The 11273-nt window shown below is 51.7% G+C and overlaps 6 protein-coding genes across 6 annotated transcripts; 1 reads left to right on the top strand and 5 right to left on the bottom strand.

Annotated features, from left to right (window-relative positions):
* Positions 1–839: 839 nt before the first annotated feature.
* LTS14_004418 (uncharacterized protein) lies at positions 840–2189 on the bottom strand (the record flags this gene model as incomplete). The annotated part of the gene is made up of 1 exon (XM_064837120.1): positions 840–2189. The coding sequence occupies one exon, from the start codon at positions 2187–2189 to the stop codon at positions 840–842; it is 1350 nt and encodes a 449-aa protein (XP_064695079.1).
* Positions 2190–3741: 1552 nt separating this feature from the next.
* Positions 3742–4414, bottom strand: LTS14_004419 (uncharacterized protein; the record flags this gene model as incomplete). Its single annotated transcript, XM_064837121.1, has 2 exons — positions 3742–4277; positions 4360–4414. 2 exons carry the CDS (start codon positions 4412–4414, stop codon positions 3742–3744), a joined length of 591 nt encoding a protein of 196 aa, XP_064695080.1.
* Positions 4415–4745: 331 nt separating this feature from the next.
* LTS14_004420 (uncharacterized protein) lies at positions 4746–5228 on the bottom strand (the record flags this gene model as incomplete). The annotated part of the gene is made up of 1 exon (XM_064837122.1): positions 4746–5228. The coding sequence occupies one exon, from the start codon at positions 5226–5228 to the stop codon at positions 4746–4748; it is 483 nt and encodes a 160-aa protein (XP_064695081.1).
* Positions 5229–6110: 882 nt separating this feature from the next.
* Positions 6111–6855, top strand: LTS14_004421 (uncharacterized protein; the record flags this gene model as incomplete). Its single annotated transcript, XM_064837123.1, has 2 exons — positions 6111–6183; positions 6230–6855. 2 exons carry the CDS (start codon positions 6111–6113, stop codon positions 6853–6855), a joined length of 699 nt encoding a protein of 232 aa, XP_064695082.1.
* Positions 6856–6973: 118 nt separating this feature from the next.
* Positions 6974–8760, bottom strand: LTS14_004422 (uncharacterized protein; the record flags this gene model as incomplete). The annotated part of the gene is made up of 2 exons (XM_064837124.1): positions 6974–7321; positions 7372–8760. 2 exons carry the CDS (start codon positions 8758–8760, stop codon positions 6974–6976), a joined length of 1737 nt encoding a protein of 578 aa, XP_064695083.1.
* A 1127-nt stretch (positions 8761–9887) lies between these two features.
* On the bottom strand, positions 9888–11205 carry LTS14_004423 (uncharacterized protein; the record flags this gene model as incomplete). Its single annotated transcript, XM_064837125.1, has 4 exons — positions 9888–9986; positions 10045–10575; positions 10635–10642; positions 10701–11205. 4 exons carry the CDS (start codon positions 11203–11205, stop codon positions 9888–9890), a joined length of 1143 nt encoding a protein of 380 aa, XP_064695084.1.
* Between the last annotated feature and the right edge of the window lie 68 nt (positions 11206–11273).

Genomic DNA, 11273 nt, shown 5'->3' on the forward strand with positions numbered 1-11273 from the left:
CACGACCATTCATTTACACCACATCAAACGCGATCCAATTAACGACTTTTGCATCCGGGTTAACGTTGAGCGTTCACAAGCGACTTTAATTCTGTTCTAAAGATACCCCACTCACGTCTGATCACGCTGCAGTGCAGCGCACAAAAGTCAGGAGTCCGGACGGGATCTTGGGCAAAGCTTTTCACTATCGCGCAAAGCGAACATACAGAAAAGCACTTTCCTTTGCAGCAAACCTTTCGGCGGTCATCTATTTTTGTAGCGAGGCGTTGTTGGAGCATCAGACGAGGTCACGCTGCACAGAAATAATCATGTTGAGCGCTCTTCTCCTTCTTCTTTCTCCCCCGCCCCACGGCGAGCTGTATAGCATTGCATTATGTGGATTCTGGTTGGAGCATGAGATAGGATAGTTGATGGGCGCGATGATGGCATGACTTCTTTCTTTCCTGTATGAGATATGATTATGATGAGTGATGAGAGCATAGGTAGGGTTGTATGTAATTTGTGGATGGCTTCACCTCTCTACGCTGAATCTCGTGTGTGATGTGGTTGTGTGATTTATACCTAGTGAAACTGAGATGTGGTACAGTCGTGGGTATACTATGCTATCTACAGTAGCTGTTCATAAGTGTACACTCACGTCGTGGTACTCTCGTGTTGCCAAGCGAATGCCTTCGTCTTGGTCGCGTTCGTTCCTTCCAGATCTAGTCGTCTGAGCAAAGCCGGAGACTCGGTCCGCTTGCTGCCCGACTCTAGACGGAAAAGGCCCAAGCTCATTACAAACGCAAAAATATTCTTCTCCCTTGTGACGACTACTCTATGCCATATCGCAGCCCAATCCTCTAGTCCAAATCACTATCTGCCCCGCGCCTGTAGCCTTCCCTGCCCTTCCTGCCCGGTGGACCCTTCTTGGGCGAACTCTGCCTAGGCCTATTCGCTGTCGTCTTGGTCTCGTTGTATCGTGGGTTCTCGCTGGCGCGTGGACGATACTCGTCGTAGTACGATGCTGAGCGCGTACCACCGCTGCTAGACTCGGTATGCGTGCCTGTGTAAGCCGTGCTAAGGACCTCAGACTCTGGGCCAGCCCCGTAGCTGAAGTTACGTTTCCTGGGCGATGCGGAGCTGGACTCACTGCGACGTTGTTTGCTAGGGCCGGGCTTTGCTGCTGGAGCGGCAGATTTCCGGGTCGCGGTGTGAGTTGGTGGTGGAGGAGGTCGGGAGTCAGCGTTTTCGCGGGCGAGGGACGCGGCGGCTTCTTCGGCTTCTTTGCGCCAGCGACGTTCCATTCGTGCTGCTTCTTCTTTGGCCATACGTTCGGCGTGCTTTTTCTCCTTTTCTTTGATGCGTTGTTCGCGGGCTTCGCGTGGGAGGAGAGCAGCTTCCGAGCAGGTTTCGGACACTTCTGAGCCTCCAACGGTGGTGCCGAAGTTGCTGCCATCTGCTATGCGATTTAGGCCACCTACACGAGCGGGCTTTTCCTTCTTGTACTGTTGAACGTCGCGATCGCGGTAGCGTTTCGAATGGTCGGCATAGTCTGCTTCGATGCGGACTTCGGTCATGTCTGATACAGTCTGGGTGCCGAAAGTTTCCGTCATGTAGTCGTCTGAGTAGAGAACGCTGTGTGTCTTGGCCCAACCACGCTTTGCCCGGATACCCTTCCTGCCCTTCTCATCACGACCGACAACACTTTTCGCTGCTTGCTTCTGCCAGGCATAGTGTTGTGTACCTGCTATGGTACTCGCACCATACCCCAGCTTCGTGCTCTTGGTTGCGTTACTCAAGGTCTTGCCGTCTGGACCTTTCCGACGCAACACCGTACTCTTGTAGTCATCCCAGTCGCCTTGTTGGTACTTGAAGCCACCGTTCTTCGCCCAGAAGAAGAACCATAGGGCTCCCAAGACCATTATTACGCCAATGATGGCGAAGAGGGCGAAGAAGAATTTGTTATTGAAGGCAGCAGGAGGTCGTGAGCCGGTGCCTGGGACGTAAGTAGTGGCGGTATCTCGAGCGACGATAGCATGGTTGCTTTTGGTGAACGAGAGTGAGTTAGAGGATGTGTCGCGGGCGATGAAACGAGGTACGCCATCCGTGCTACGCTTGTCGAGCTCCAAGGACGATTCTGACAGTCCAGCAATGTCGGAGTATTGCTCGCTGTTCCTGAGCATCCGAGTTGCAACCACTGCAGGCGCCATTGCGAGCTGAAGGCCGAAGCCTTAGCTGTTGGACTGCTCAAGTATCGCTTCGTTCGATGGCCCGGAGCCGAGTATTCCGCGGGTGAATATGTTCGGTATGGGGTGTGAGAGATATGTTCGTCGAATGGGCGCTCGAGGTGCTTTTGGGTGATTCTGCTGTGCTTCAGTACGCAGGCTCAAGATTGATAGAGAATAGTGTGACTTGCCAAAGTACTTTGATCGAAAGAGTATCCACTTGTCTTGAGAAGTAGTGGTGGCTGGACTCCAGCATGCAAAGCCAGCCTCGCACTTTTTGGAGGCCCAGCTGTGCGTCATGTCAACACCTGCCTAGCAACGGTCGGCCCGTCGCGCGACGCGTGGCCAATTAAATTTACACCTTCGCGTACATTTAGCACTTTTCTCCATCGATTCGGGCATACCACACGAGATCACTACATTGCCAGGGCTCGCTGGGCGATACTCATTTCTTCAGATTTTGGCAACATGGTCACTTTGTGGGGAAGTGAAACAGAAGCACAGCAGACGACAAAAAGACTTCCCAACTCGATGAATTGTTTTACATGCTTCGAGGGAATTCGTGTCCTGACAAGCAAGATACAAGTAGCCATGGCACCATCTAGGACCGATGTACAGACAATGGTCATTCTTTTGCTCTCGGACCAGCCGGAACTTACTTACCTAAACGGATCCCTCTAACAGGAATGATAAGCAGTCACCGGCTTCCTTACAACCTGCTCGTCCCTTGCAAAACTATCGCCAGATCTCTGGCTCTTGATGGACGGGACTGGAGATCCTCGCTGGTGCTGCTGGCCGTACCACCTATCAAAGGCAGTAGCTCTAGCCCTGTGCTTGGCAATACTCCTTCGTTTCATGACATACCCTATATCTACTAAACTCAGCAAGATGCCGGCGAATGGTAGGAAGAGAATGAGGCCGATGAGGTCGCCTTTCACCCCGGATGTGCTTGTGGAGTCGCTCATCGTCACACTTTTCAATCTTGAAAACTCGATCTGGGGTTGTGCACCGGCGAGAACTGCTCTAGTAAGATATATCAGTGCGAGGTCTGGACAATTCTGTTGTATCGCTTCTTGACGTTCTGCAAAGGCATCGTTCCAGAGCATTGTTTACTCAACAAAGGCGTTGAAGTGGATGGCAGTCCCGGTGGTCTCCCAACAAAGAAAAGCTACAGTGCGGTATTGACTGTGCTCTGGCCTTTCCTAATTGTAGGTCGCGATGAAGGGCTGATATCCGCTTCAGACGTTGGATCAACGGTGACAGCCAGATCATGAAGGCCCATTATGACCAAAAGCCATCTTCAATTGACATTTCAGGTCTCACAGAAAAGGGTGTCAAAATTATGAAGGTGAAATTGCTCTGCTAGGTATTGCTGTTTCAATTCATACACTTCCTCTATCATATTGACGTACTCACACGGTATCGTGCTGGTACAAGTGGTAATTCTACTGAATTGAATAAGGACAGCTAATCACACCACCTGCATCATGGCTGCGCCTCTTCCGCAATCTCTCTCTCACTCTCATTTCAAGATCACTCAGATTATCTGATTGCCGTACCCACCAGCCCTCTTCTTCGAGAACCAAGCAGCATCAGGTCGCGAACTCTTGGTGGACACCGACGCCATCTCAAACCCGTCATCAGCCTTACTCGCAGCGCGAGAGGGCGCCCTGGGAACCGCTTGTGGAGCAGATATCGTTGGTGCACTTGGCCATTGACGAGTCTCCTGGATCTGCTTCCTAGCACGAACACGCTTGTAGACTGGATAGAGAAAGTAGCCCATCAAACCAAGAACCAGGAAGGCGAGCACAAGACTCACACCAACCAGACAGGTGCGGTAGTAGGCGCTTTGACCAACGACGACTGCTAAAGGGTCGACAGCGGGAGTGCTGGTGCTGGAGGGTGTGGATGAGGTATTGGATGTTGATTGGCTGTTATCAGCTTGGCGGACGAACATCGTGACTGTTGTGGCAGGGCCGGTTGTGGTGAGAGTGAGCATCCTCGTACTTCCGCTAATCTTGAAGTCTGCTTGGTGGGTCGGGTAGTTGGTGGGTTGCGGTAGTTTCTTGCGGCCTGCGCAAGTAAGCTAATTTCGAACCTTTTGGAGATGACTGCTAATGTTCACTGTAGGGAGATCACGCTTCGGCGTTTATACCGACCTTCGAGCCACAATCGCCTTCACTCTTAGGACCCCAGAGCACAAAGACCATCGTGGTGAACAAGGAGCATTTGATGTTCAGCGACGACAATGGATTGTCTGCTAAAAATAGCATTGTATAGCTTTGTACAGGTTGGTAGTGAACTCTCGAATGACCGATTGTGCCAGCACAGGGTTGAGCGCTGCTTCAAGTCATTGTGGGGATTTGGATCGTTGGTGAGATGATTGCAATGTCCCAACATACACAGACGGAAACGCGCGCGAGACTCCGACACTTCTCCTGGAAAAGTGACTTCATGAAGGCTTGCGTGGAGGAGAGTTTATCATACTTACCTAAGTGCTCCCCGGTACCTACTTGACGGGCTCAGCAAGCCCGGTATTGACTACTGCTTGTCCTCACCAAAGCCCTTGGCGCCACTCATCTTATTCATGCACCACTCATAGTCACGGTCGACCTTGTTGTACTTGGTCGCCTCGCCCTCAAGCTTAGCGGTGTTTTGAGCCTCCGCACTGGCAGCGGCATTGGCTATACCGACACATTCGTGGGACTCGAGCATGCGGTGGATAGAGCAGAACTCCTTGCCACACTCTCCGCAGTCGCCAACGATGCGCTGGGCGACGGACTTGCAGCCTATGAAGGCACAAAGAGACCACGTTTGGGCCTCTTGTCTTATTGGTTGGTTGTACGACTGATCTGAGACCTGCTCGAGAGTTTGTCGGTCGTGTAGGTTGTGCTGCGGACTTGATGAAAGAATATTGCAGGATATTGAGACGAGATTGGTCAAATGGCGGCTGTCTTGATATAGCTTCGTCTGGTGAACAATGGCAATCTTAAGACACTTCGCAGCTACGACAAAGGCATTCATGATACTCTGAGCAGCCAAACGTTTTTTGTGCACAATCATGGATTTCGAGACGGTCAAATGACAAAGATCTGGTTGTGGGCGGCCATCAAGAAGCAGCTGCTAGCCGACAGGCTAACGGCGCTGACCAGAGTCCTGGTCCGATAGAGGCTCTCCGGCGTAGTCTGGCAGCAAGCTGAAGTATTGCTGTCGACCAGGCCTCCAGTCTGATGTCATCGTGGCAGGTACGCTCGGTAAATACTGCAGGTATGGTAGACCTGGCAGTAGCTCTAGAGCTTGCAAAGTACCAGAATCCGCACTGTGATCGGGTCCGGGCTAGTCATGGGTATGGCAAGCATAAACCAAATGAGCCGCCAGTTCGATGACTTTGTCATGGGTTCAAAGCTCGTTAGGCCGTTTAACAGCTCGACTACAAACTTCACCACATTGACTGGCAGCAGATAGCTACGCTGGATGTCGTATCAAGGGACAGAGCAGCTTCGAGGGCCACACCCGCCCTGCGAGACCGCGAACGCCAACCAAGCTCTGGGGATCTGTAAATCACTGGTGCTCTTGATTCCCAGCTTGGTACTGATGGGCGCGCAAGCCACGGTCTACAAGGCAAATAGACATTTTATGGAGAACTTGACGGTAGCCTCGACGCTCAAGTCGTGGAGTGGAAAATGAACGACATGTCCATTGCATGCACCCTCTCAGTTGTTATCGAATTGTCGTTATGCAAAGCTGACAGGGCTAGTGATGTCGCGTCGTCCTTCAGCCCTATCGGTAAATGTCGGCTGCATTGGCAAACATATGTGCAGCGTCATGACACCGATACTCAAATCTTTCTTGCCGCAGCATCTTTGAAATACCATAACCAGTGCCGTTCCGGTCACTTTGGAAAGTATGGCGCCGAACTCAAGGATAATATTGACAAGACATGCTCAAGCCGAACACAACGTCGATCTTGACTACAGCAGTATGTGTCTATATCCTGCCGTTTGTCCTCCACTAATCAACGACAGTACCTGATGCACCTTTGACTCCTCTCGGACGCAAACAAGCTCAATCTCTCGCCCCACAAGTATCTCCGTTGCAGAAGGAAGTCGAGCTCGTGGTTACTTCGCCGCTCAGCCGAACATTGCAAACAACACTTCTCGGCTGGGGTCCAGCAGCCAAACGTCTCGGCATCTCGAACGTGATCTGCCTCCCGCAAGCACAAGAGGTCAACGACCTTCCCTGCGACACTGGTGTCTCCCGCGAAAAGCTGCAGGCCAAGCCTGAGTTCAAGGGTTTCGACTTCTCCATGCTCACGCCGGACTGGATAAGCAAAGAGGGTTTTTGGTCTCCTGATGCTGCTGACGAGCGTGCGCGATGGGTCAGGGAATGGCTGCGAGCACGACCAGAGCAGACGATTGTGCTGGTCGCCCATGGAGATATCTTGAGAAGAATCACTAGCGGGCCGAACGGTCCATCGACGTATATGTGGAAGAATGCTGAGGCGAGGATCTATCGTTTTGACCCGAAGTCTGTGGAGACAGAAGACTGCTTCTTGGATGACAAAGAATTTGTGGCTGCTGCTGGTGGGTATGAGCCTACTTCGACGGAGATGGACTTGGTTGGTGGCGAGCCAGGTGCTGAGAAGCTATGAGTGGGAACGAGCTGAGATGAGAATCTATTCAGACCTGACTATAGATATAAGATCTAGACACAAAAACGCCGCGCTATATAGAACTATAACAACCATAAGAAGCAATAGACTGCTATCATCATGTCGAGACATACGGCGTTGTCGGCCGTATGATATACATCTCCCCCACCAGTACTGCACAGCCCACTACCGTCGTGAAAGCAATGATGCTGAAATTTATCCTCATGAAATCTAGACTATGCACGAAAACGTGCTTCCGTGCCAGTATATCCCGCCATAGTAGACCAGCGAGCGAAGCAGAGAAGGCGAGACTAAACGCGCCGTAGTTGAGGCCCATCGTCATGCTGTAGATTGTTGCCCAGAACGTTCGCTGACTGATTGATGTGCCATTCTGCTCATGAATGGCGAGCCACGCCTGGACAACGCGGCAGAGGAGGATGCTTGTCCCTATGTTTGTGCCTGCGAACTATGAAGCGGTCAGCTTGGTCGAGGTGCTACACTCCTCATGCTACTCACGTTGCACAAGATGATCGACATGAACGCCATGCCGCCCACGGCGCCAACGGTCCCAGTAGCATGAATCCAGTGGTCCCATCCGTAGGCGAAGACTGCGACCCAGCCGTGTGTTACCAGCGACTGGACGAGGACGAACATGCATAGGGAGAAGGGTACGAGAGGGAGTGGAAGGGTGCTTAACACCGTAGTTGCGGTGGGAAAGGTTTCGCGACACCACCTCCAGACGTTGTTTGTGACGGACTCGAGCGTGGCTGGTTCATCAGATCCAGGGATATCCCGACTTGTGTGAGCTCCAGCCTTTTCGAGATCTTCGCTCTCTGCTGGACTCAACTCTGCTGACAGGTTACGGCCGCTATCCGCAGCCGTGACATCGTTCCCGACCTTGGATCGCTCCGATAAGACCGTTGGCGACCCATCCAATGTCTTCTCGCCTGCCTCCTCTCCCACTTCTTGAGTCTGCTCCGCCCGCTTCCGGCTCTCTCGTGCCGCTGTACGACTTTCATCACGCCGTAGCCAGCCCCAAGTGACGTCCCAGCACAACATGACTCCCGCTGCTGGTAAAGTGACCCACCACACAGGATGTGAGTTCTGAACCGGTGTGGCTGCGTTGACTGCCAGAATAGTAACAAGCGTGGCAGTCATTATGCACGCTCCAAAGACAGCACTACGTCTCTCGAGATAAGGATTTAAGATCTCCTCCAGCAATGCCATGTCTTCTCCTTCCCCTGACGAATTGGCCTCAGTCTCAGCGTTCGGAATGTTCGGATTCACTGGCGCCTTGTTCTTCGCTAACTCTGGAAGCTCATACAGCTGGATAGAAGCAGGTATAAGAGCCTCGCTGCGGAAGATGAAGTACAGCAAAAAGGGACATAGCAGGATCACGGTCGCGATGACTGGCACAATGATGTTGGCGGTGTAGACAATGAACTTGATCTGGAACGCCCCGGCCAGAACCAGGTTAGTTGGGTTCGATGAGACCAGAATCGCGGAGGCAATGTTGGCCAAGGCAAACTGTGTATAGATCCAGGCCTTCGGGTTCTCGATGTTCTTAGATATTCTGGTCATATAAGCCAGAAATGGAGTGCCGGAGAGGATCACCGGATCATTGCCTATGAAGCTAGCCAAAGCGAAGAAGAAGGTGTAGAGGTAGAGATACAGTCGCTTGCCGTTACTCCCACCACTTTGCAGTACTTTGTAGGCTAACCATCTGATCAGTCCTGTGGAGTCCATGGAGATGGCGATGTAGGCCAGTGTGATGAAGAAGACCATGATGTTGATCGGGTCGATATTGTCGGCTCCTACTGTACCATCGTGGACTTCTTGTCTACCAATGGCCAGGATGGCGAGGAGGAAGAGGTCCACGATTAGTGGTCCAGTAACATAGTTCATGGGGAATTTCAGCCAAAGTAGTCGTGTCTGCTTGGCTGGTCTAGTATTTTCCTTTCTCGCCACTTCGACATGATTATGCCCTCTATCTCTGGACGAGATGATCCGAAGTGAAACCAAGGTCCTGATAATGCCGTCTGCCAGATTCCTTGGCACGGGTATGGGTATGGTGAATGGGAACAGCACATTAAGATCTGTCTCTTGATGTCAGTCTGGACTTGCCCAGTATCCATCTTGTTCCGACTCACTGGTGAGCACGAATACTATAAGGCATATGATTGATCTCCAATTCTTTATCTGATTCGTGTCTAGATTAGAACTCGTAGCCATGAAGCCGAGCGTTTTCGGAAGGGTTCGCCCAACAATGCAGCGGACTCTCGAGGGATACCTTATTACGCCGCAGGAAGTGTTTCTTGCTCGTAGTCGTACCAAGCATTCAAGTACAACTACTCATCCATTTCACTCATTACCGACACGAAGAGGAAGACGACATTGTATGGTGGCTGACGCACCTACGGTGACGTAAGTTCACGAGCCACCGAAGCTTTTTCGCGATTTGGACACGAGGCAAGGCTTGGTTTGAGTTTGGGCGAAACTGTCACCAGAGGCCGATGATAGTCTGGCCAGCAGCGCTTGCTGCATAGTAGCCGCGTACTGGTCACCGTCCGCCGTCGTTCGAGTACGATGAGCGTGTTTACATAGGAGTATGCTGTGGAATGTTGTACGCCACGTCCTTCGAGTGCCCAAACCTCTGCCAAGACGACGAGCTCTCGACATGCTCCGCCCGCCAGTACGCCTGTCTTAGCTATCATGGCCGACCACTTGCAGGCTTTTTCTCCGTCCACGTGCAAAAAGCCTCGCATGCGCGGCCGTTCTATACTCAGGTGTCTGATTTAGCAGCCCAGACTGCCAGTTTGCGGCTACCAAAAGGCACACTGTACACATAGCACCGGCTGCATCTGCACTCTTCGTCGACTTGAACACGAGCTCCCATCTCGGTAGGCTTCCCACATGGATCACCGTTGCTGGAGCTATGCCAAGGCAAGTTCACTGATTGAGGATCTAGTGAGCTTGGCGCGTGGATATCTGTACAGGTCGTTCATGTCGTGGTTTATGTTGCGATCAAGTGACTAATGGTTCAAAATCTCTTCCGGATCTAGCCACCAGCCATCATATGGGAAGTATCCGCCTTTGCCAGGCTCTGACTGTCCTTCTTCTGGCCAGCCGGTCTATCAAGAGTCAATCGTCAGCACATCCACGACGCCTGCGGTGTTCACTTGCACTTACTGGAATGTCTTGTGAAAGACCCATGTGTGGGTTTTTCTCAGGGTTCAACCACGATTGTCCCAAACACCACCCGTCCCGCTCGCAATTCAAATCGCACATGCCAAATTTCTCACACCAACACTTTTCGGTATCTGGACAGTAGTAGTGCGGCTTCCCGAAGATGATGTGCCACATGTATTCTAACACCAATCCCGTTTTCATGCTGACTTCTTCGACACCCTCGACTGTCCACATCCAATGCCGTATCTGTTCATACTTTGCAATTGGCCATCGCTCAACAGCCTCGCGCGTCACCGCGAACTGTGCACAGCATGGACCAGTGACGCCAGTAGGCAGGTCTTCGTGTGGGAAGAATTTGGTCCATGCTTTTGCATACAGACCATCGAACGACCAGAAGTCGTCATCCTCGTTGAGTGCTGGTACGACCTCGACCTTCGGACAGTGGTTCCAGTTGCATCGCAGAGCTGCGTAGCCTTCTTCGTCCACATGTTCAAGGCGGAGCTTCTGGATCAAAGGAAGGGTATCGAGCATCTATACCAAGGTTAGCTAGTGGCCGATGACCTACTTGTAGAGCAGCTAGGACAACCCACAGGCTCATCTAAAGATCTCAGTCAGCGCGAGCATTACAGTAGCATCGCTGTAGGGCTTTGACATACCATTGTGTACCTGATATCGCTTGCCGTGGATGAAGACCATGTAATCAGGCAGACTGTAGTAGTGCTGTATGATATAAGTCAAATAGACCGCTGCTTCTCGACCCTGGTTCACGGGAAGGAAGTGCTTCTTAATAGGTGATGTGTTCGGCAGCGGTTCCTCGTCAGAAGTACGATCGGCGACATAGACTGTCGCTTCCCAGTCAGGCAAGAACTCGGTGAGCCAATCTGCTGTCGTCTCATTCTTTCGAGTGACTGAGGTTACGATGACTTTCCTTTTAACTTTGGTGGTATGCTCCACGGTTGAGTGCTTGCTCGTAGAGGCGGAGGGTGCTGCAACAAGCTCGCCATGCGACAGTTTTCCACCGGGGTAAGGTGCTACTGATTGCTCGCCTTGGACGTTGCTATTATAATGTAGTGCAAAGAAAAAGATTACAAGCACTGTGAGTGCTCCGACAGGGATAAATGACTTGGTCCATGGTCGGCTGAAGGGTGAAGGATGCGCCATGCTTAGAGTATGATTTGTATGAACACTTCACCAACCTCGATATCAACTATTGAGCTCTATCAAAAGTT

Source organism: Recurvomyces mirabilis (assembly GCF_035927965.1).
Source record: "Recurvomyces mirabilis strain CCFEE 5264 chromosome Unknown scaffold_10, whole genome shotgun sequence".
Classification (NCBI taxonomy): domain Eukaryota; kingdom Fungi; phylum Ascomycota; class Dothideomycetes; order Mycosphaerellales; family Teratosphaeriaceae; genus Recurvomyces; species Recurvomyces mirabilis.